The sequence below is a fragment of the Ursus americanus genome, chromosome 7 (assembly GCF_024610735.1).
Source record: "Ursus americanus isolate L20-20 chromosome 7, mUrsAme1.1.p, whole genome shotgun sequence".
Lineage (NCBI taxonomy): Eukaryota > Metazoa > Chordata > Mammalia > Carnivora > Ursidae > Ursus > Ursus americanus.
The window spans coordinates 60905467-60931184 of NC_142133.1; the positions used below are offsets into that span (position 1 = coordinate 60905467).

At 35.0% G+C, this 25718-nt stretch overlaps 1 protein-coding gene and 1 pseudogene across 13 annotated transcripts in view; both read right to left on the minus strand.

Moving 5' to 3' along the window:
- Positions 1-25718, minus strand: part of BIRC6 (baculoviral IAP repeat containing 6) — a 226981-nt gene that overhangs the window by 113172 nt on the left and 88091 nt on the right. For 7 of the 13 annotated variants that reach the window (XR_006781730.2, XM_087863741.1, XM_045809116.2 and 4 more), the window contains 18 exons: positions 24141-24328; positions 23007-23330; positions 22670-22769; positions 20516-20730; positions 20145-20353; positions 19076-19422; positions 18250-18469; positions 17603-17736; positions 16741-16878; positions 15132-15259; positions 11818-11949; positions 10773-10988; positions 9747-9930; positions 8952-9107; positions 5775-5908; positions 4960-5113; positions 2475-2591; positions 109-263 (listed from right to left, as the gene is read on the minus strand). Coding sequence is in view for 12 of the 13 variants with exons in the window: in XM_087863741.1 (XP_087719867.1) it covers positions 109-263; positions 2475-2591; positions 4960-5113; positions 5775-5908; positions 8952-9107; positions 9747-9930; positions 10773-10988; positions 11818-11949; positions 15132-15259; positions 16741-16878; positions 17603-17736; positions 18250-18469; positions 19076-19422; positions 20145-20353; positions 20516-20730; positions 22670-22769; positions 23007-23330; positions 24141-24328 (3251 nt within the window). In the remaining variant the exon portion in view is untranslated. The remainder of the gene's footprint in view (positions 1-108; positions 264-2474; positions 2592-4959; positions 5114-5774; positions 5909-8951; positions 9108-9746; positions 9931-10772; positions 10989-11817; positions 11950-15131; positions 15260-16740; positions 16879-17602; positions 17737-18249; positions 18470-19075; positions 19423-20144; positions 20354-20515; positions 20731-22669; positions 22770-23006; positions 23331-24140; positions 24329-25718) is intronic. The other 6 variants (XM_045809113.2, XM_045809112.2, XM_045809110.2 and 3 more) reach the window with 3 other exon arrangements.
- LOC123799853 (large ribosomal subunit protein uL4 pseudogene) lies at positions 5915-8945 on the minus strand (annotated as a pseudogene).

The window sequence follows — 25718 nt, forward strand, 5'->3', positions numbered from 1 at the left end:
AATGAATAAATCATCCCTGTCAGGTTGAGAAAGATCTCCCAGTTATTTTCATCTTTTACTAGGCGGGCAATACTGTGTAAAAATACACCATTTCTCCTGAAGTCATACCTGAACATGATGGACTTGAAGCATGGAAAAAAGTTTGTTGAAACAAACATTTAACATTGGGACAGATGATAACTGTATAATAAGCTGGCTGGATTGGTTCGCTGCTTGTAAACCCCCTAGAAGTGAATCATCTGTTCCAGTGGGAGACTGTGATACTGAAAATTAAACACAATTATGATTTTATCACAAAGTATCAGGAGAAATGTTCACTAGATATTAGTATGTATAGGTAAGTGAAGATCTTAAAAAACTTTTTTAAAATTGCATTCCTAAGAATGGTTCATCATTATATTATTTGAAAATTTGTTTTTACAACATTACCTGAAAGTCAAAGAGAGAAGCTCCCCAATTCACAGCATTTGTCCATCAAAGGAACAAAACCTTACTCTCTAGCAATTTTTATTTTCTATTTTTTCCTAATTAATAAATAAGGAAAAGGAAGAAAAAGAAGAATCTTGACTAATTCTTAAGAAAGTAGTTTTAGAATAATTTAGACTCAAGTCCATTAATTCTTAAACTTTATCATACATTAAAATTACCTGGGAAGCATTAAAAAATTCTGATGCCTAAGTCACACATCAAACTAATAAATGAGTATATATTCATGGGGAGCAGAGAAATATGTGAGCTCTACGAGAGGTTTTTCATATATTTAGAAAGTTATTATATTAAAAGGAGGACAGAGTTCTGAACAGGACAATAATCAAAAGACACAATATTAAGAGAAACAGATACAACTTACAAAACCATCTTCTAATAGATTTTTTTAAACAAGAAATGTCTAACAAAGAAAAGGGCTACTTAGGTCAGTACTGAGTTGTCTGTGGTCATGGAAAGGCTGGCCCAACAAAAGAGATCCCTCCATTACATGAGAGATAAGATACAATAACACTAGTGTACCAATACCAGGATCATAGAACACTAGACCTTTCCTTCGGTTTTTTGCTTTTCTATATACTTTCTAAGCTAAGAAACAAATGAAAATCACAAAGTGAAAGAATTCAGTTTGACAGAGAAGTGTCTAAAAACCCAAATTTCTCTAATGCGTCATAAACCCCCCTTCACAGGGGAAGAACACGATGCTCTTCCTAGGTTCTAACTAGTCCATCTACCCTTTTACTCAGAGAAGGTGAAATAATTCATAGGCCTAAGAAAAATAAAAACATCACTATCTCCTTAGCACAGTTCCTCAATCTTTTGTCTTTGTGAGACAGGCTGCTATCTATCTTAACTGAGCATGTGCTCGCCTGATAGGAGGCGATCTATCCAAGTCTAGCATTCTACTTCAGCAAATGACTGCCTGATGACCAAAACAGGCAAGCCACCTAACTGTGTCACAGTTTCTGTGTATCAGGCATGCCCAATGGTTTAGATATTGACTGTAGCTACTTTATTGCTACAAAGTCAGAGTTGTGTAGTTACAACACACACTGTACAGCACAGAAAGCAGAAAATATTTACTACCTGGCCCTATATATAAAACATTTGCATTCCTTTGGTATAGATAATTAGGTAGTAAGTCCTCTCCATTCAGCAGTTCAGTTAGGCCCATATATATCTCTTCCCTCCTAGGCTTTAAGGATGATAAAGATGCCACTGCAGTAGTGACCCCTTATCTGGGGTTCTGCTCTCCATGGTTTCTGGTTTCTGTTACCAGCAGGCAACTGCACTCAGGTCAACAGTAGCCTAACACTCCATCATAATGCCTACGTCATTTACCTCATTTCATCATGCAGGCATTTTATCACCAAATATCACCACCAGAAGGGTGATTCTGAGAGAGAGAAACTGCATTCACACCTTTATTACAGTATATGATTATAACCATTTATTATTATTGTTAATCTCTTACTGTGCCTGATTTATAAATCAAACGTTATCATAGGTATGTTTGTAGAGAAAAAACATTATAGAGGGTTCAGTACTATCTGTTGTTTCAGGCATCCAATGGGGGTCTTGAAACATCTCTCTCCCGAAAAAGGGGTTATTGTACATAAAAACCCACCTTATCATAAATGTGGATATAATGCAATGAACTCCCAGGCAGCTAGCTAATCAGACAACTCTAGGAATTTTATTAACTTCACAACACAATAACAAAAACATCATTCAGGTTTATCGACTGAATGTAAGCATACTACGAAATGGAGGTGTTTTGTTCTCCCTCCACTTTCCTAATTTAATAATCCCTTGTCTTATTTTTCAACTTGCTTCTAACTTAGTGAGGGAGAGGTGCTATATACTTAGCCCACTCAGATTCACACCACACACGGAATTTAAAAATCTGTCCTTGCTGAATGCACTTAAAAATTATCAAGAGATAAAACATTCATTGCAATACTCTAAGAATGGTGATTTTCACTTACATGTAGGAGATGTATTTGTTAATGCTTGTAAAATGGAATCTGCTTCCAGGGTAGACATCATTTTCAACATAAGTTCTGCTTGCTGTTCAAGTCCAACTTCAAGGCGAGCATCTAGGGCTACGACAAGCAATTCAAAGAAAAAGAGCTATTGGATAATTATTACTCATGTCCTACTTCCTACAATAAAAATGTTGACATCCAAATGCAAAATAGGGTGAAGAGTGTATCCTCACGTAAGAACAATCTGTTAGGGAGTATCAGCCACAGCAGGTACCAACATCTGTGCAAAAGAGGCTAGAGATGGGACACTGGTTATATAGACAGAGGTGGATCAAATAAATGAAGTAATGATAACAGAAGCAAATAAGTTAAGGAAAACGAGAAACAGGTTCCTCGCTGTCAGAGAAAAGAGATACAAATATGGAAAGGCAGAAAGTTAAAATGAAGTCTAGGTAATATTACACTGTATGCTAACTAACCGGAATTTGAATAAAAATTTTTTAAAATTAAAAAAATAAAATGAAGCCTACAGAGTTAATTATAGCCAGATATATTGATATGAACTCAGGGCATTCTAGATAAAAAGGCAGATATAGAAATATAGATGCAAATATGTATAAACACACACATTCCCTAGATCTGTCCACCAAAGGGCACAGAAACAGCCACCAAAACAGTAAGTATACCTAGCACCCAAATCTTGGTTTCTTAATCACATTCTTCCACTAAAAGGTTTTTAAAAAAAACCCTTGTCCTTGGGGCACCTGGGTGGCTCAGTTGTTAAGCGGCTGCCTTCCGCACAGGGCCGGATCCCAGCGTCCTGGGATCTGAGATCGAGCCCCACATCAGGCTCCCTGCTCCGCTGGGAGCCTGCTTCTTCCTCTCCCATTCCCCCTGCTTGTGTTCTCTCTCTAGCTGGCTGTCTCTCTCTGTCAAATAAATAAATAAATAAAATATTTAAAAAACAAAAAACGCTTGTCCTTACTTTAGTTAATTCCCAATCTGGGGAAGGAAAAGGAAATAATTAGCCTGGGGCATCTTGTTGTGCCAGAAAACAAGGAAGTGCTCAAGGAAAGAGGAGATAGATAAGCTACGGGAGATCCCTCCCACTGGTCAAATCTGGGACAACTTAAACATCGAGCTATTTTACCTTAATAAACACTAAGCAACAAATAAATAATAACAAATTATGACCCACTGAATAAAACAGGAAACCATAGGTCTGCTTAAAAATCAATGAACAGACTTTTTTTGTTTTTTTATAAGAACAGTTTCCAAGTACCATTCTCCCACACCCACAAAAAATTTTTACGAGGGAAAAGAATAACTTTATAATGGCGAATAATTAACCAACTATCAGAACATAATAAGAAAACCTAAGCGTTACATTTCAGATACTTCTGGCAACGATGCATGACCATAAACTAATCATGAGGAAATGGCACACCAACACAAATTTTGAGGGACATTTTACAAAATAACTGGCCTGTAATCTTCAAAAGCATGAAGGCCATGCGAGTGAACTCTGAAGAACTGTAGCAGGCTGAAGGCGACTGAAGAGCTAACAACTAAATGCAAGGCATCATTTTGCTTTGGATCCCTTTGTATAAAGGACGTTATTTAAACACAACTGCTGAAACCTGAATGAGGTATGAGTGTTAGCACTAATGTTAGTTTCTTAATTTTGACAGAATGTGCTCCCTGATTGCTTATGTAGAAAAATGCCTTGATCTGTACAAAGAACAAATAAAAACAAAACAAAAATGAGTAAGATTAGCCAACTTACTCCCAAATGTTCTTTGTATCAAACTCACAACTTTTCAGTAAAGGTATGATTGTTTCAAAATGTAGCAAAAGATTTTATTTAAAAAAAAAGTCTGATATATTCTACATGACTAGAAGAGTGCAAAAATAATATTCAGGGTGGTTTCATTCTGTTTATAAATAAAATACAAGTTTATTACTAGCCGTAAAAAAATTTCAAAAAGCACAATTAAGTAAAATCACTGGCAATCCCATACAACTCACAAATATATTTTGCTAGGTGTGATTTTGAGAAAAAGATGCCCCATAAATGGAAGCTCCTCCAAAGTGACTGACACCAAAACACACGGCTCTGTCATTCTGAAGGCACACCTGTGAAACTGAACCCTCTCAGCGTACACGCAGACTCGTTTTCTCAAAGGCCAAAACATACATAAACTTAGGACTTGTTTTAAGTACAGCACACGACTAGGTGCCCGGGCGGCTCAGTCAGGTGAGCAACTGCCTTCGGCTCAGGTCGTGATCCCAGGGTCCTGGAATCAAGCCCCACATCGGGCTCCAGGCTCAACGGGGAGCCTGCTTCTCCCTCTGCCTGCCACTCTCCCTGCTTGTGCTTTCCCTCTCTCTCTCTCTCTCTCTCTCTCTCTGGCAAACAAATAAATAAAATCTTAAAAAAAAAAAAAAAGAATAGCACATGACTTAAAATTTAACACACACTTACCCTGAGATACTGAAACACTAACTGTCTGTGATCCATTCTTCTCTGTGTTTGCAGGTGGCTTTGCTACAGGAATTCCAAGACCTCCAATGTAAGGGTTGTAATTGTAGGTGCCATAATCAGCACCCCAATAGTCATACCATGTACTGCTTATTGGCTTAAAAGAGTGGAAAAAAAATTGTGGTTTATTTTTACCTCTTCACTAAGAGTGACATTATTTACACTTTCTAAACTCAAATACGGCTACAAAATAAACATTCTCCCCACCCTTTAAACCGCCAAAATATACTTATGATCTTAATGATCTATTGGAATAGATCAGTAATATTCTCATTTTACACCAAAATTTAAAATTACCTTATTTATTTAGAACCTGAGAGATAATTAACATCCCTAAAAAAAAGAATCTGTTATACACAAAAAGAAGCAATATAAAATATTAGGGGTATATCTCCTTCATAAAACGTTGAAGCTAATACAGAATTAGAATCTGAAATAAACTGGGTTTAGAGGAGCTTAAATGCTGCTTGAAATTTAGTAATCTACAACTAAACTTATCCATGCCTATATTACCGGTTCTTACTAATATATAAGATAGTAATAGTGGCTACATTAATAAAAGGGTACAACTTTTCCTAATACTACTCTATTGGTATTATAAAAAGTACTACTATAGGACCTTTAGCAAAATAATGAATTTTGAGAACAATGAATAATGGATTACATTTAGTGATAAATATGTATACTTTCCTGTTTTAAGTGATTAAGCCAAAAGTATAAAATGAAATATTTTAATTGCAAAGAATAGCATATCATACCTTAAAAACTTTGGCTGCAAGAGGATCCTTTTCCAAATCAATATCTAAAGGATCAATATCAACTTCCATTAGATCCTGAAGGAGCTCAAGATCAATTTCTTTATCTTTTTCCAAAGATGAAAGAGGAGGTGCACCTTCAAATAATTGAAAATGATTTTGAGAGAGTATGCAACATAAAATTAACCAATATATTGTCTTCACTTACAGAAAAGGTTATTTTACTTGTATGTAACATGTTTCTACTGATATAAAAATCTCTAAATTTTTATACCTGACAACTAAACATTAGCAAGTATACAAATGTATCACTCTAGAACATACAATTAAAAACACCATGCAAAAATATTTTACTTCCTTGGGAAAAAGACCATGGAATTAGCCCTTGTTGAATTAGGCTGCATAAACTTTGTTGTTGAAAATAATCATTACCCACTTCTAGAACGAACATTACTCATTTTACTACCTCCAATATGTCAATATGTAAACCACTATGTTACATCCAATATTTCAGAAAATGATATCCAGTATTAAAGTGAAAAGCAAAGAAATTTCAAGTCATATGACTGTTATTAAACTTTTTCTTTTTTTTCCTTGCCTTTGATCATCTTTATCGAAAATTAGCTATTCAAAATGATTTGACAATTATAGAATAAACAAATTTAAGTTTTTATGCAGCAGGCTTCTTTTCTTCTGTTGTAGGTTTCTTTTCTGCAGGTTTCTTCACAGCTGCTGGTTTCTTGGTAGCTGCAGCCTTTTTCATCCGCAAAAGGTTTCTTCTGCTTCTTCACACCCTTCACACCAACAGCTTTCTTTCCCATCTTCACCATCACAGGATTCTTGCCTGAAACCCCCTTCTCATCTGATTTGGCTTCTGAGGTTGCTGCTGCCTTATCCATCCAGAGCTTGTGACTCCTGGCCTGGCAAAGAATGGCGTTCTGGCATACGGTCTTTGCATAGGGGTTTAGCTTCGATAGGATTCTTGGGTTTTTCAGTGGATTCTTCGTCAGGACTCTGCTATGAATCTTCTTGCATGATGCTCGGAGGGTTCTCTGGATCTCTGGGCTTTTCAAGATTCTGCTAAGGTCTACATTAAGCATCTTGTGCATGGGAAGGTTGTAGTTACTCTCGAGGGAGGCAGCCTTATGCCAAATGCCATACAGATTGTCTACTTGCAGAAAAGTATTTTCAGGACAAACGCATGCCCACCGGGGCCAAGTTTCAAAATGTTCAATTTGCTTACATTAAGTAAAGTAATTCCAGGGATGGTTCTGAAGGCCTTGATGATACCACTGTCCTCATTATAGATGATGCTGGTCTCCTGTGCTGGATACAATGACAGTTTCTCATTTTGCTCTTGCCAGTTCTCATTCACCAAGAGTCATAGACCTTTCTGATATCATTTTAGGCTTTAAGTTTTTTAAGCAAAACAGCCTCCTTGGTCTTCTGGTACACGTCAACTTTACCTTCAACAACTAAAGGAAGTTCAGGAACTTCCTCAATACGATGACCTTTAGACATGACCAGCACTGGTAAGGCCAGGCAGCCTGGGCAGAGTAGATGGCCTATCACTTCCGTGTTATGTTCACTCTGTGGTGCCACCGGTGCCAGGTTTTTGTTTGGTGCAAACATGTAGGCCCCACGAAACATACTTCTAAAAGCACCCTTGGCAAAACGGTGAGTCCCACCACCTTGAACTCTGGGAATTCAAGACTCAGCACTGGTTTGATAACTTGCTAATTCAATAACAGCCATCTGTTGTTTCTGTGCAAGTTGGTATGAACAAAGTTCACAGCATCAAGTCAAATGGGAGCCTTGAACACAGGAGGCAAAGTAACATTTTTGCCAGATGATTTCCCCTTTTCAGAGTCCACTGGTATCAGTGGATGAGCACACGCCATCACGAGGGATAGAAGAGGGTCACGCTCCTCTCCACCCAGTAGCTCCTATAGGAAAAGCTGCTAATCACCTTATTTTTCTATTCTGAATTAGAAGTTATTTTGCTCTCAGATGTCTCAAAGTTCTTAACTAAATTTCTATGCCTTACAATAAATCTTACCTTCCCATCCTTTTCACCCTCTTATTCAACATACATTTCTAGAATGCCTAGCGCATGCCAGCCTGTACTAGGGTTTGAGTATGTGAAGATTAATAAAACAAACTTCTGCTCTCCAATGAATTAATTGAAGTCCAGAGGTGAAGATACACTACAGAAATTAAACCAACTACAGCATGATGAGTGCTGTAAGAAACCATCTAGAGTAGAAGGCAGCACCGAAGGTAGTCTCCAACACTGCTGCTGGTGGTGGTGGAAAAAGCTTATTGGAGGAGGGCAAGCTTTATGTGAATCCTAGATAAGGAGCTCATCTTGCAAACAAGAGAAGGAAGTCTACTGCAGATAAAGGGAACATCAGGTAAGAAGGATAAAATTATGAGAGAATGTAAGACTGAGAAATGACAAAGGGGTGAAATGACCAACAGCTCCTGCAACATACACAGCAATAACTAAAATACCCTTTTTTTTTTTTTAAGATTTTATTTATTTATTTGACAGAGAGAGAGACAGCCAGTGAGAGAGGGAACACAAGCAGGGGGAGTGGGAGAGGAAGAAGCAGGCTCCTAGCAGAGGAGCCTGACGTGGGGCTCGATCCCAGAACGCTGAGATCACGCCCTGAGCCGAAGGCAGACGCTTAAGGACTGCGCCACCCAGGCGCCCCTAAAATACCCTCTTCAAAAAGTAAGGAACAAAGGACTGTACATGCTAAGGTATACATATAGTTTTTAAAAAGGCAGAAAACAACAAAAAAAGAAAGAAAATACACCGAAAAGGCTGGATCTTAAAGAGTAAGAGCCTTTAACTTTGCTATCTGCACCAGTGCGTACCTTTAACTGTTTTCTAGATTGTATTTTCTTGAACAGAGCCAAATCAGACCATATCAAAATAAGGACATTATGAAAGGACTACATCTTATTATAACAAGCATTCATTCAGAGAATCAAACCAAAACATATTTATCATATTTAACTGATGTGGTTACCAAGGCCAAAGCCCTAAGACAAAAATACGAAAACTAATTATCTACTTCACTAAAATTCTTAATTTTGAGATATATTTTAATTTAAAAAATTAAAAAAGAACACTAAGACTATCTTAGATAAAATGTAATTTAAGGAATGTACCCGTTATATCATGTGTCAAAGGTTCATCTATAGTTTCCAGCAACTGAACTGAAGACTGCTGCAGGGAGTCATCAGAGTCCCCGGCTGTTGCAGCTACATCATCACTCACTGCTCCCTCCTCCATGGCTTCTGCAGCTACTGGAGCCAGCAACTCCCCTGTACAAAACAGAACAGTCCTAAGTGTCTTAATAAGTTATTAACAGACCTCCAAAACATATTAAAGCATATTTTTCCCCCAGTTTAGAGAATGGCAACATGTATGTGCTATCAACTATAAAAGAGTCTGAGGCAAAATATTCCCCACCTATCTCCTTAATGCTAGGACCCACTGCATTACCCTCAAATGTTAAAGACAAGTAACTAGTATGTTTACACAAAACGTGTAATATGAACAGGAGTTATTATAATCACTTTACATATATTAACTCACTTACTGAAAACAACTTTATAAGAAGGTACTCTTATTGTCCTATTTTACAGATAAAAAGACTAAGGCACATAAAATCCTCAAGGCCACATGAAGTACTAATAAGCAGCCCATTACTGATATTAATAATGAAATCGACTAGCTATGATATTCCTGTGCTTTAACAACCTAACTCCTCCATAAAGACTTAACATGTATACAACTGTCAACATAATTAAATACAAAAGTAATTCTAAATAGTTGCTACTGCTGTAACATTAAACAGATCTCTTTCACTTTGGGGGGTTACAGTTTCTTTTAAATATTACTTATTCGAGCTAAGGCAAGCTAATCTGGACATACCCTATGAAAAATAAATCCAGACAAACCTGCTAATATATCCTGTAGCATACAAGTTAAGGAATACTGAGCCCAAGCACCACCCCAAGATATATCTCCTCTATTGAAGTCAGTTCCAACCAAAAGTAATAGTAGTCTTTCCAGTTGAGGTTCATTCACAATCTCACACAGATGTATAGTTGGCCTCGTGGCATTTGCAATACGTGCAAGAACCTGCAATACATTTTATGAAATTACAGCAATTACAAATGTTTTCTCCAAAAACAAACTATTGGAATAATACTTTTCAATGATGAGATATATTTTTGGTGTCAAAATAATTGTTTGAGATGAAAAACAAAGAAATGTATTTTCATGATTGAATACTAAAATCTCATAAAAATGATGGAATAGTGGGGCGCCTGGGTGGTTCAGTCAGTTAAGTGTCTGACTTGTGATTTGGCTCAGGTCACAATCTCATGAGTCTGGGTTGTGAGATCAGCCTGCTTTGGGCTCCATGCTCAACGGGGAGTCTGTTTGAGCTTCTCTCCCTCTGCCCCTCCCCCCACTCACATCGAGCACTCACAAGAGAGCTTTCTCTCTCTCTCTCTAAAATAAGTAAATAAAATCATTAAAAAAAAAAAAACTCTTGGTGGAATAGTTAAGAATAATTTCTAAAAACAATGAATATGCTACAAGAAAGCCTTCAGGGTATTAAAACCCCTTCATAACCATAATTTGACGCTTACTTGTATATATCCTATTTTAGCTAACAAAAAAAGGCAGCTTAGAGATAGACATATCCACCTTACATACATTTCAAATCTACATTGATTTAGTTTTAACTAGGTTAAAATATAAATCACATCTCCTAAGACGTCACATCTCCTAAGAAGTAAGGGACAAAATATTTTTTAAGTCTTTCAAGGCACGATAAAAAAAACCTGACTTACATAAAGGAAAACCAATAAAAGTACTATTATTACTCATAATCAAAAACCAATTAAAGAATGCATTCTTTCTTCTTCTTACCCTCTCAGTCTGTAATTATAAATTATGCCTATTAGTTTACCTACCTTACAAACAAACAGTAAGAGATCTGCATGACATGTAAAATCCATGGAGAGCAGAAACAGAATAAGTTTCTGCACTACTGAAATACAGCGTTCATGGGCCAGGGTAAATGGAAGTGGTTCTATCTCTGGACTTTCTTTTGTTGTTGTAACTTCTGTGTCTAAATTAGAACGGGACCATTCTGCTGTCCGACGTAACCGAATTAAATCCTTGAAATGCTGCATAGAAAAAAATTACAATATTTAAATCAGTGTTTACTGAATGAAAATTCTTTCAGTATAAATTTATTTATGGAATGAAAATATTCACTCAGAAAATTCACAACTTCTAAAGAATAAAATTTTAGATAAACCATAGCTTCAAAATAAGATTATTAAAAGCTATACTGATCAATATACCTAAAGTCCTGTTGAGAGTAAGGTATAGAATACATAACAGAATTTCAGAAAAGTGAAATTCTATGTTAAGGCTACATTAGGTCAAATCTAACATCCCCAAAAAAAATTACCAAACATCCTAAACATAATTCGTAAGAGGTGGATGGATAAAGAAACCGATGTTATATTTATAAGTAGAGTATTAACTCAAGTTATCTTAAAATCTGATGGAATAACTATAACTTCATATTTATAGAAACACAATAAACAAAATTGGTTGCTGCATGTGTTATCCCCCAAATTAAAAAATATATGTTAAGTTGTATTTTAAAATTTTATTTACAAATCAATGGATTTAATTTTCACTTAGAAAGAACACTTTAAGAAAACCGTACATTTCCTTGGATCTTTTATCTTAAATTTACCGGCACGCAATCCACTTTAAAGGAAGCACACTGGAAACATACATTTATCATATATTTATCATATATTTCCTTGAGTTAAAAGCTACCTTCCCTCAAAAAAAGGCGTTTAGAATAGATTTTTCTGTTGATAAGCAAAATAACAAAATTTTAAGTTTATTATTGAAAATATTTAACTACTCAATTAAACATATTGAAAAGAAAAGTGACTGTCCCAAACTAATTACATTAAAAAGCAAAGATCATACCTTTGAGGTAGCCTGCTTTAGTTTTGCTTGCTCTACCAGAAGTTTATATGATGATCCTTTGTTACTTTGTATTTTTTCTTTTTCCATCTGTTCCACCAAAGCTTTCTGTTTAGCTTTTAATAGGTTAAGTTGCTTTAAAAAAAATAAATAAATAAATCTAACTTTTTAACCTAAGTTAAGCTAACAGTGTTAAAAAGAACAAAGTAAATTATTATATACCTCACAGACTTCATACAGCCAATTAATGGAATAATTCCCTGATTTAGTTTTAACTGTGTTGCTGAAAAGTCATTTCCAAATGCTGACTGATCACTGCAAGTTATAATTAAAACCTAATTCCTCACCCATAGGAAAAGAGAAGTAAGTGGAAGACCTTCTTATGTAAGCCACCAATGAGACTGATATTTTCTGGTTTTTAAATATATGGGGAAAATACTTTTATTGTACAATATTCTTAGCTTTGTTTTTATAGCAATCTCCCTCAAGAGTAGTACATTTTTTAGAATGTCTATGTTCTTTAGTAATTAAAAATTTTATCAAGATAACTGTAGATATGCAGTTGTAAGAAATAAGAGAGATCTCTTATACACTTTATCCAATTTCCTCCAATGATAATTTGTAAAGCTATAATACCACAACAGAGTACTGACACTGTAAAATTCACCAGTTTTATTCAGACTTCTCCAGTTTCACTTCTACTCTTTTGAGTATATATCTGTGTTTTTGTATTAATTCTATATGTGTAGACACATGAACCACCGCTAGGTTCTCTCATGCTGTCCTTTTATATTGCCCACCCATGTCCCTCCTATCCCATTTGCCCAGTTCCTAACCCCTGGCAACCACTCGACAGTAGCAATGAACCAAAACAAAGAAAAAAATGTCTCCACAGGAAGACTTTAAAAATCCACTGAATGACTTAACCACATCCCCATATAAGGCAGAACATTCTTCTAAATAGAAAGTCACTGGAAAGTAACACCCATAATAATAAATGAATAATTCAGTTAAGAACATAATAAAAAATATTATTATTCAAAAAATAATAAAAAAATTAAAATTAAAATTAAAAAAAGAACATAATAAACCTACTTCTTCGGAGAACCTTTTCTTAATTTCTATTTTTGATAGATATTTTTGTTATCAGGAAAAAACTTAACTAATACAAAGAAATATTCACTGGGCTGTAATCTCCATATATGAAGAAAAATGTGTCATAAATTAAAAACAACATGCACATTTATTAGATAATCAACAAGTGTGTGTGTAAGAACTACCATAAATCAGTATTTTCAGAAAACTGTCCTAAAAGTTCTATGATAAACACAGGACAATTACAATAAAAATGTTTTTTATTTCAAAACAACCACAATCTTAATCAGCAACTTTAATTACTGAAAAAAGACATTTTTTCCCTAAACTACTTGAGAATAAGTTGGCAACCTGATGACCAGTCCACCCTTGAATGCATTAGTGTCTATTTCCTAGAAACAAGATCCTTTCCTGCAAAATAATAAAACCATCAAAATCAGAGAATACTGATACACTACTACCAACTATGCCTCACACCCCATTGTTTTTTTAAGTTTTGCCACTGTCCCAATAATGTCCTTCATAGTAAAGAATAAAACAGTAATATTTTACTAAGAAAAATCTACTGGGTTTATACTCTAGGTTTGTTTTTCAACTTCATATCCTAAAGTAAATACAGTAAGCATAAATGTTAAATATTCATAAATTTGCTGATTTTGAAAGGATGCAAATTATTATCACCTAAAATTAGTTAAGAGTCAAAAAAAAAAAGAGTTGAGGGAAAAGCTTCACATCATTTTTCCCGCAAAAAATCAAATAGTTAGCTCACAGTTGAAATACTTGTAAGTGAAAAGAAATAATTTAGTGCTAAGCCCATGTTTTTAAAAAGGCCTAAGCTTTCACAAACTTGTCAGATATTCTAAGGATTTTCATATAAATTCTAATTACAGTTTAAATCAATTATATAAATATTTATTGACAACACACTAGGCTCCATACTATTTATCAAGAATATAGTATTTAATCTTGTATATACCGTAAGAGAAAGAGAAAGACCCATTTTAAAAAGTTGTAATAATAAAGGGCCCGTAAGAATCTGATATCACCTATAAATTCACTTCTACACAGTAAAATGCATATCGAACAAATTGTATGTGCGATTTCATAGGGGATCATGGAACCAAGTAAGAAAAAAAAAAGATATATGCACAGGTGTCCTACAATAAAAACCACATTCTAATATATGACTTTGTGTGAAAGAACAACTGAGTATATGCAAACGTTTGCATGATAAGCAGAAGAGACATATATGCGCATTGTTTGTATTTCAAAAAGAATAAACCAACAATAATGGGTTCATCAACAGGCAAATGGATAAAGAGATTCTGGAACATTCATGGGGATAGTGGTCAAGAATAAAAAAGAACCACTGATATACTCAATATGGATGAATCTCAAAAAAATCATTTTGAGCAAAAAAAAAAAAAAAAAAAAGAGCATGCAGACTCCTAACAATACTTTAAGAAATTATTTACTCACAGTGAAGCACACAAATTTCATGTTAACAAAATAAAAGAATCCCTACCAAAAATTTATGATGAATATAATGAAAGGAAAAAATATAGGACACATGGGGAATATATTGTATGGGGTACTATCCTAATTTAGAAAAGAGAGAAAAACCTTTTTGAGGAAGTGACTATAAACTAATGCCTAGTAAGTTAGGTTATCTAAGCAAAAGAGTAAACTATGTTGGGGGGTGGTGGGGAGGGAAACGTACCACATACAAAAGTCCTGGATGAGAAAACTGGGATTGGGTGTTCATGAATTCAAATTCAATATGGCTAGACTAAAATTCAAACCTGTAAGTTACAGAGAGGGACCCATGATAGACACCCTGAAGCCATGTTAAGGACTTTGACCTTCAAGCACAGGTCAACTGGAAGCTATTAAGAATTCAAGAAGGAAATGTTAAGGTAAGGACTGAGAAAGAACAAAGAGAAATACCTTGTGACTAGACAAAGAAAATGATGGCCTCTGACTTAGAATGGTATCAGTAGAGATGGGAAGAGGTAGACACTTTAAAGGACCTCACCAAAAATCCATAACCTACAAATTGTTGCCATCTTACAAATAAGGACGCTCAGTCTCAAAACTGTTGAACAATTTTCTTAAGCACCTCCTTTAAAATAGCATACCTAACATCTGATAACGAGTCTATCTTATGCAACCTAAAGTAATGTTCTCAAACATCAAAATTTAAAAAGCATACTGAAAATTACCTGTTTATGATGAACTAGCTGCTTTCTGATTTTTCTGGAATATAACCTATCAAGGCTACTGCTGCCTTTGGAAGACCTATTTATGCTCTGAGTGTGCAGATTATTGTTAATAAAACTCCACTGGTTACCTATAAGAGCAAGAAAAAGTTTTATTAGTAATTCTATTAAATGTGACTTTAAAGCACTTTCTACACCCAGAAAACACAAATTTATCAATATGTCAATCATGACAAAGCAGTTTTAAAGAAAATTACCATTATAATGAAATCAGTAGTAAGATCTGACCCTAGAAAGGCTACTCTAGACCCTAAATGACTTTAAAATCAGAGTTTTCTGTCTCCAATCTTTCCTTTAAGATAACAGCTATCTTTCTCCACAGTTAAGAGTAATTTTTGTACAACACACCTCTGATGTAACTCAGTTCAAACAACAACAAATGCTCACTACTGCCTAAGGACCCAAGAAGAAAATATTCAATAATCTGACTTAATGAATGCAAAATTAAGTTCAAAAATCATGCTGTGTAGCTCTACTTTTTCTCATTTTTAAAAATGTGTCCAGACTATTACTTGAAGTATCATTCTTCTGTTCAACATCACACTTGACCCATCTCCAATTACTTGTGCATGCCTGCTTAACCTAAACACATCCTTTCCTATTCTCTACCACCCATTTGTTAAGTCCGTTCAAATTCTTCAAAACCTACAAAAAATGTCTTCCACCAATGCGTTTCCACAGTATCTCAATGACATAAATAAAAACTAATATCTCCAATACTGTAATAGTCTAACTTTATATGGTAGTTATATGTAATATCCTATGAGTAAACTGACCCTTAGACTCTAAATATTTAAGACATATTCCCTCGACATGGAAAAAATTCCCCACCCTTTTCCCAAACATAATGTGCATCATAACCAATTGATTCACCTATCTGTAAGACACCTCTAGGGAACTTTTTAAATACTAGAATCCTGACAATATGTAAAATTCAAAATTTACACACTTAATGACTATATTTAGATGTAAGATGTAGCTAGTTCAAACTCTTTATGAAAAGTGTTGTTAGCTTGGAAGTAGGGAAGAAAATAATTTGTCCTGCAGTTGGATTTCATTTAACTTTAAAATTTTTCTATGCCTCAAAATTTTATAGAGAGAGACTGAAACTCAAAAACAAAACAGAACAAAACAAACAATCAATCCAGGAATTTTCATATCTAAGCATAAAAGCTCTTTATAGTTAATTAGAACTGTACTTCATAATGGTAAATAGACACACTACACTCAAGAACATAAAGAACTCTTCACAGATTTTCTACTCATAAATTCACTTACACGTATGGTATTAGAAAGTGTTTAAATGAGCAAGGGAAAAAAACCTCATGAAGACACGCTTGTATCTAAACACTAAAAGTCATGGTCAGATAAGGGGCTTGTCCATAAAGTCCTTCAAAAATAAATTCTACCCTTAAAACAGATTCCTAGTAAATTTAATTCATATTTTACATAAATTACATACAGCTGGAACCTCCAGGCCAATAGCCAGTTCTGGAACAACCGCGTAGTCACTCAAAATCCCCACCAACAGATTATTATAAATTTCTGATACCTGTCAGAAACCTCTCCCTGTCTTTACCATTCAGAGGCTTTTTTGCAGCTGCTGCTTCATCTTCAACAGTGGCCACATAATCCAACAACCTGGACACCAGCATCACAACCCAACTGATCATGGGAATATCTAGTACTCCTATACACAGGTGACAGTGGAAAAAATAATCAGGTGACTCTAAGAGTTCTAATGAAGTCTGAGAAGATAACTATGAGATAAAACATTTTATAAATTCAAAACATACCATATCACTACTAACATTAATATTTGTTTATAATAAGCCTCAAAACTGGAACCTATGGCTACAAACCGACTAACACATTGAATCTAATGGATGACAAAGGCTTTATGGTATGAAAATAGATTCTTGATTATAGGTTGAATCTAAGAGATAATAATTTATAAACTAGGAAACAAAGTATAAGGTCATATTCTTAGACTTCCACGTAACTAAGTAAAAAATCTCTCAATTTCCCAATCATATAGTTTTAAACTAAGTTCTGAAGTTTTTGTTACAATAACAATTTTGTTGCTCAAATACATTATGAATGACCAGAAAAGCAACTGTACCTAAAACTGAGACTTAAGAGTCCGATTTTAGTTATGATAGTACAGAAAAAACATATTACAATAGTTCCCAAGTTCAAAATTCAAATAATAAAAAGGAACAGATTTATAAAGCAATAACCATATGGCAGTCAATCACATGAAAGCCTACATTCTAAAAAGTCTACAGCATAAAAGTATTAACAAAATGTACAGCAATGAATATTAAAATAAGTACTTCACACTAGTCATTTTACAAAAGCAGTACTTATAGGAATCTTATGTTTTTACTAAAGATGACCTCTATAAATAATACCTTCTGTCCTCCTATGCATGGGTAACTGTGGCTGAAGAGGTGACAATAAATTATCCAACAGATTAAGTAGGCTTTCTAATACTCCGCTATTACTAAGTGATCTTTGACCAATGCAGGAAAGTAACATGAAGACCCTAAAAAAGAGATATAAATAAAATGCCAGTATGAATCAATCTGCTCATATAAAAAATAATTCACACTGAAATTAACAAATGACTATTTGATAAATTAAAATACTGTGTTTCTTAGCACAATTTATATCTGGAACTATGATGTTAAAATTAGCTCTTCTCAAACTCTTGGCTATATTTCCTAACTATATCCATAAGAAATCCAGCAGATAATTTTATCATAGTCTCAAAAGAATACATTTAACACATGAAGTAACATAATCTGATAGGAAATACTTGTAAACACAGATCTATAAACTCTACAGATGCAGCTAGGAAACTAAAGCATGTAGTCTAGTTGTATCATGTATAATCTTCTTCACTATGTGCTTCGCTGAGCATCCCAAACCCTGGAAAGATGTGCTTCATTTCTCTGCTCAGGATAGATCCACATACACGGAATTTCAAAATCTGAACCCTAACTGTGAAAAGTTGAAATTACTAATAAAAAAACAACTCCAATATTTTCTGACCTACCTATCTTGTGGAAAGATGAGAAGCTGCTCTGAATTGTACAATTCCTGAAGAACATTAGAAAGAAACTGACCCCACCATCTTTCACCACCACAGAGTTGAACAAGTAGAAGACCAGTATGCAACCGTATCTTTGGGGTTCCACTGATGCACAAGTGTTTAAAAAGCTCTTCACAGGCCTGGGCATGAAATGTGCTCTGCAAAACTGCAGGAACAGAGTGTCCTATTACAAAACAGAAAACAATAAAATTTCCTATTTAAGTGTATGCTCTAATATCCGCTTTCTTCTTTACCAGCAATCAGTAACCAATTATACTCTATTTATTTTGCTATTCATTTATTTATTCTTCGTATGTAGAATGTTAATTGTTAAATACTGGGAGAGGAGAAAAGCTAGTATTTGAATCAACTATATTTCTTATGTGTGGTGTCGGGTGATTCAGATAGTTTAGTATGTTTGTGTGCGCATGCGTAATGATCAAAAATAGCTCTTGATTAGAAAATGACAGTATACTGTTAGCATTTATTAACAGTTTTCACAATAACAGTATCTAATATTTTGCCAAACTAAATGACGTGCCACATCAACAGCAAAGACTCAAGAAAAAAATAAAAGAAAAACCATTTAAAAAAAAAAAAAAGAGAGAGAGAGAGAAATATGGGCTGGGGGGGGGGAAGCAGTTACCTACAAACACATTTTGTAAATATTCACATTACAAAGAATATCAAAATGAACAATACTAGGAAATACTAACACAACAACAAAACATGCAACAAAATCATATCAAATACATTTCTAGCATTTAAAGAACCGAAGCCAAATACAAACCATTGGAAGAGTGAAGGAGACTGAGCAAAGTGTCCAATAAATATCTGATGATGGTACGCAACTGCTCTGTGGAAGACGTCTGAATTAAATCTTTTGGATCTGACGTTTCACTTAACATCTTCCGACTTGCACCAAGAGCTACTTTGAGCCTCTGCACTGCATTATGAGCCAAATTCAGTTGAAGCTGTAGCTGAATACAATCTTGATAGGCAGAAAAAACTCTACTGTCTTCTTCAACTGCCTTGTCTGGTTTTCGCAAAAAGTACTGTGCATTGTTAGCACTGTTAAGAGGAGGAAGATCAATACTTTGCAAAAGAGTTTCCAGTCGATGACAAGCTAAGTTATACCTGTAAATAAAAAATAAACATACAAAATAATTCCTGCAATGTTCCATTTTATATGGAACTAAAATGTACACTAAAAATTAAATCTCTGAAACCTGTTAACAACCATTAAAAAGAATTAGTCAATTCTTAAGTACTAAATAAATGAAGCCAATTATTTAAACACAGTATTTTAATTTATCAAATATTGTAACATTCTAGCTTCCTACTTCCTTTTGTTCTTTCCTTTTTCTTTTTTAAAGTTTATATATTTATTTTTTAGTAATCTTTACACCCCACGTGGGGCTCAAACGCACAACTCCAAGATCAAGAGTCACATGCTTCTCTGATTGAGCCAGCCAGGTGCACCATCTTTTTGTTTTTTTCTATATATCTATGCAAAGACATTTCTTGAAAAACACATGTAAGACACAGAAAAAAAAGGATTTCAGTTAAGATTAAAATATTCTGCAGGGGCGCCCGGGTGGCACAGCGGTTAGGTGTCTGCCTTCGGCTCAGGGCGTGATCCCGGCGTTGTGGGATCGAGCCCCACATTGGGCTCTTCGGCTATGAGCCTGCTTCTTCCTCTCCCACTCCCCCTGCTTGTGTTCCCTCTCTCGCTGGCTGTCTCTATCTCTGTCGAATAAATAAATAGAATCTTTAAAATAAATAAATAAATAAATTAATAAATTAATTAATTAATTAATTAATTAAAAAAATAAAATATACTGCAATTTTCTAATAACCTGCACTGTATATCCTCCTGTAGGGCAACCATCATTGCTAAATGCTGGTCAATTTCTGGTTGGTTTGCAGATTCACCCTCTCCCCTTAAAGGATCATGCATTAACTTCAGTTCGCTTTCCCAAGGCAAGATATATGTATGACCGTAGTAAAATCCTAATGGGATTTTGGCTCTGGCATTTGTACTTCCATAACGTCCAATGACAGTGATCTGAAATAAAAAAACATGAATATACATACACATCCATCTGCAAAAATAAAATCCTGAGCAATGTATTTAAAAGGATAGTTATATTTTTTAATTATATGTCTATCTTTCATAATTTGTTGGAAACATGAAAAGCATATCAATTCATGTCTTGAAGTTCTTTACCTTCATGAATCTGCACACAGGAGGTGGTATCAAATCATGCAGAATTAGTGAATGGGTGCTTATATCAGTTGCCACTACCAGTCGCCTCCCATCCACCTCTTCTCCTAATGTCCAAATGTCAATTGACAAGGAGGCCAAGTCTCCACAAGTGGGAATCAATACATCTGTTAACAGTATTGGTCTGCCAAAATCTAAGGTCACAAATCTCCTTGCTCCTATCAGAGAGAGAGAGGAAGAGTTGACAAAAACTACTACTGTTTCAACTCACCAAAAGATGCATTCAAAAACAGGTGGGAACATGCATCTTAAAAATATGAAATCAACTTATTAAACAACAAACAGATGGGAAGAAAAGTAAGTAAGTAACCCTCAAAAATTTTCTGAAACCTCAATCCATGCTAGTTAAGACTTAAGTAAAAAGTATACAAGAGTAAGTTTGTTATTGTGACAGCAACCAACTATACATACAAGCTTAATTTAAAACAGTAGAGTTGAAAAACTGTATTACCAAAAACAGTATATGGATTAATTCTAAAAAGTATCAATGTGATCTTCTTTCGGTCCCCTGGTCATTTTTTAAAAATTTCCCAAACAGATGCATTAATGATATCAAATTGTATTCCTTGATTTTAGTTTTCTCAAGCCTTGTTTAACTTCTTACAGAGTTAGATCTCATATTGTGGTTACGATGTAAAGTAAAAAGTACAAGGCGGAAATCACACGTAGTCAGTACTACCACTAAAACAATCCCTTAGGAAGGTCCTCCAATAAAGAAAGACACAGGTATCTCAAACAATGTTTTTGCCCAGGTATTGACATATCACTGTCTCTTCAGCTACTCAGTACCAGGTGAAGTCAATAGCTCACTCTCAAGGGCCACAATAAAGAGGCAGTAAGCCTCTCCGTGTAAGCACTAAAATCACACTCAGCATGGCTGAGATGCTCACACTAATGAAAAACAAAAATGATCTGAGAGGAATGGAAAAAGAGCAGATTTGCATCTCTCATCTCATACACATTTCAGAATAAGCCCAAGTAGTGAAACAGTAGACAGAATCATTAAAATAGAATTATTTTCCTTCTTTACCAAGTTGGGGTGAGGAGTACTTCAAAAACTTAAGAGCTGCATTTTACAGTGAAGGGACCCAACTAGAACTTGTGCTATTTTCAATGGAGCTAGTTTAGTAGAAAAAGGTAGTTCCCAACACTTTCCTAAACAGAAAAACCACTAAATAACAAAGAACATAATTCTATAACTTACAGTTGATTCCACTGATAAAAAGCGAACTGCAGTGTGAACAACTGCTCACATTTCAGAACAGTGCACACCAACAAGTCACATTCTAAATGTTAGACACTAATGGTGATACCAGTGAAGGATAAGTTGAACAGAAAACACCATTAAGAATTTTATTATTTTTTTAAAAACTCTCTCTTTCAAAGAATAAATAGCCCAATGCAATAAGGCAAATATGGTTCAACTATTCATATATGATGAAAGGTGACAAAGTATGCATTACATTCATATTATTCTCTGCTATAAAACACACAGAAGGATTCTGTTGAATTCTGCTGCAGCTCAAACCCAGAACTAACAATTTGGTAGGATTATAAGGTTAAAATTGCCCACAGTTTACTAGGTAAACATGCTCTCACTGAAAGCACCTATCCCAGTCACAGGTCACTAGCATAGAAGTATGACTACAAACCTAGGTAAAATTGAATTATCGAGACCATGAAGTGTCATTAGTCTTACTCAGTTATTAAAATCAGCAGTAATTCTGTTATTTTCTGGCAATGGTTTCAACACCAGAATGCTGGTCTTTAAAAATACTGAAGTGTAATTTCTAGTGTAATGATAATTAAGCAGCTATAGTGGAAGCAGATACTTATGACCATCACAGTTCAACAGGCAAGATTCACACACAGGTCAGATTCAGGGTCTGGATAAAACTAGCCACCCTAACCAGCAGCATTCGTGCATTCAACATGGTGAGCCCAGCTGAGCCTGATGTAGTGCTTATTCTTGGTAAAATGTACTTACCCAAGAACAGATGGGATGTATTTGCAAAGGAAAATCAAACTATAGAATATTAAGACTCAATGGGCTGACAGACTATGCAAGAAAAATATTTTAAGAAAGTCAAGAATTACCTGAATGCATTCGCTCTATAATAATGGACTGGTGGGGTGGAGGTTGAAGAAAATGTGAAGCATGAGAAATTGCAAGAGCTAGACCAGAACCAAGTGGATTCTAGAAAAGAAAAAAGTATAACTCTATATTGATATTACTCTTGCTCTATACAACTAATAACCATAATATCAAATTAACAAGTCTCATTTCCTGATGTATATTCTGTAGTACTTTATAAAACAATCTAATTTGATGTATCAAGTTGGCGTAAGAAAAGTTTGCCTTCTCAAGTTAGTGTATACAATAAAATATCTTTAAATGTCTAAGCGAACACCTATTTAAAATATAATAATTTACCATTCTGGACTTGTTGGAATTTTTGTTATGTGCAGCAAGATTGACTGTTGGGGGATCAATAACTGAGCCTGGGAAAAGCTGTGCAAGTTCAGCGTTAATCACAACGGAAACTGCTTCATTGGGTGGGGTGAGTGGTGGAGTCATAAAAAGTGGTGTTGTTTTTGGAGTGGGTGGAATAACATCGGATGGGTGGATGAAGAAGCCGGGGGCCGCCGCCGGGTTGGAAGGCACAGAGTTGTGAACAGGACCTACTGCTGAGGCCGCCGACGCCGCGGCAGCTGCTGCAGCCGTCGTCTGATGTAACTTGGCTTCCAGCTTTGCTTTCTGTAAAAGAAGTAAAAGCCACAACATATAGACTAGTCCTGCCTGCCCAAACTGTGGGGAGTACTACACAGGAAAAGAGCTTACGAAGATAAACATGATCTGATTAACTAGATCTTAGTTAAACAAAAATGAAAATAAATTAAAAAATGGACTCAACATGAACTGAGTATTCTTTGCTATACCAACTTAATTAAATATCTGATGACAATTTCCTGTCATTTCCTTTCCTGACAATTTCCTTTCATTTTGGGGAACAAGGACTTCCACAAAGCAAAGGCAGAAAGGAAGAAGAACAAATAAATGTAAATAAGGAAACAAAGTTCTCCTCAAAGCAAAATATTAACAGGAGGAGGTAGATTCTCATGGTGCCTAACGTAAAATAATGTCACCTACGATATCTCACAGACTGCATTTAGACCACAATGAAATCTCCAAAGCACCTGCCATTATTACTAAATTTTAATCCACGTGAATTCAATTCACCTCTAAAACGTTTCAGGAGGTCCAATCTATAAAAATTCTAACTGGTAACGCTAACGTTTGACCAAGAGTGTTGAAACAGAATGGATTGTACTTAGAGACTGTCCCCCAAAAATAACAATTATATTCCCCCAGATATTTATTAAAAAATTATTTATTTTTAAAAAATTTAGATATATCACAAAGACGTTACCTCCATTTTTGTAGAAACTGATTAGCTCAGATCGGTCAACCTACTTTCCTTTACGAAAATAATGGTCATTTTTACAGTACTTTTTCAGCTTTTGAAGTTTAGAGACAGCATGAACAAAGAGCCAAAGAGTCTCCAACCTGTTGCTGAAGCTTCAAAAGCTGCTGCTGTTTCTCTTGCAGCACCTGCAGCTGTTGCTCGGCTGATGCCATTGCATGAGAGAGAGACTGCAAAGCTACCTGGGCTGCTGAACTCAGGGCTGTCGAAGCTTCCCCAACTGTCCCCGATGACAGTCCACCTACTGCAGGAGTAACCCCGAAGGAACTCACTGGCATAAGACAAGGGGGGAGAAGAGGGATGAGGAAAAGGTTCACATAGAAACATATTCCAAGTATACTATCTTGACATTAAAACTCCAGTTTCATTTTAAAAGATAAGAACCTAAAGAGTATCAGCAGGAAAATCTTAATGGTAAAAGCATATTGATTGATAATAACAGTATTCAAGTTTAAGGGATCTGGGAACTACTTTCAAATCAAAGAAAAACTAGTACACTTTTGAGCTTAAAAATATTTTCAGCATACAAAAAATGTCATTTAATATGGCTAAAATAAAAACACAAAATGAGAACAATGTTATTATACAATTTGAGCATAACAAATAAACTGAAATTTGTTTTACTAAGTTTTCCTATAGCAATACCTCCTTCTCCCTCCCCACAAAAGTTCAAAAAAACCTTCAATTATGAGAACACCATTTTCAAAATCTGATGATACCTTATTTCCTCATTTTAAAGCATAGCCTAGACAGAGTCTGGCCCACAGAGAATATGTAAAGCACTGTCTCCTACCAAATGTTCCCCAGAACTCTAATATGGAGAGAAATATGTCCGATTTGACCTATGTCAAATAATTCTGGCACATACTGCTTAGCCGTGAAAATTATCATCCTTAAAGACTATGAAATTCCTATAAATTGAATAATTTCTTAGACTTTCCTTTTCAATGTTACTCAAATATACATTATAAAAATCACTCACTCTTTCCCCATTAAGTATTTACCAATATCTGTGGAAAACAATTTAAGAAAAACCTAAGATAAAAAGCTTAATTTCACAACTTAATGAAACAGATCACCACAAAATAAGAAGTAAAGGCCAAGTTTAATAACAGCATTAACATTTATATTATAACAGGCCTTTACTGGGAAGTTATATTGGGAAAGGACACCACTACAATAGTAGCAAATGTTTAGTGTGTATTACCATGTGACACTGTTTTTAATTAAGTACATATTCAACAGATGAACAACCCTGAGAAGCAGATACTAGAACTCTGTTTCTTAGTTATTGGCTCAGAGAAGTTACCTATAGAGCTCATAGTGGTAGAACTAGAGTTGGAACCAAGGACTACGTGAAACCAAAGACAATGGGAGGGCACAGTGCTAAGCATGGAACTTACATCAACTCATTTCATCTTTGCAATGGCACACAGGTAGGTACTACTGTTATCCCATTTTACAAGTAATGAATCTAAAGCTGAGAGAAATCAATTGCTAATAAATATCTGAAAAGGTGGGTGGGAAACAACACCCAGGTATCTGACAGCCTATTTTAACATCTAACAATGCTATACTGTGCCAGGATTCAAAAAAATTATTAAAAAAATTAAGCTATAATCAACAAGATAGCAATAAATGAAACTGTGCATAGCCTCTTA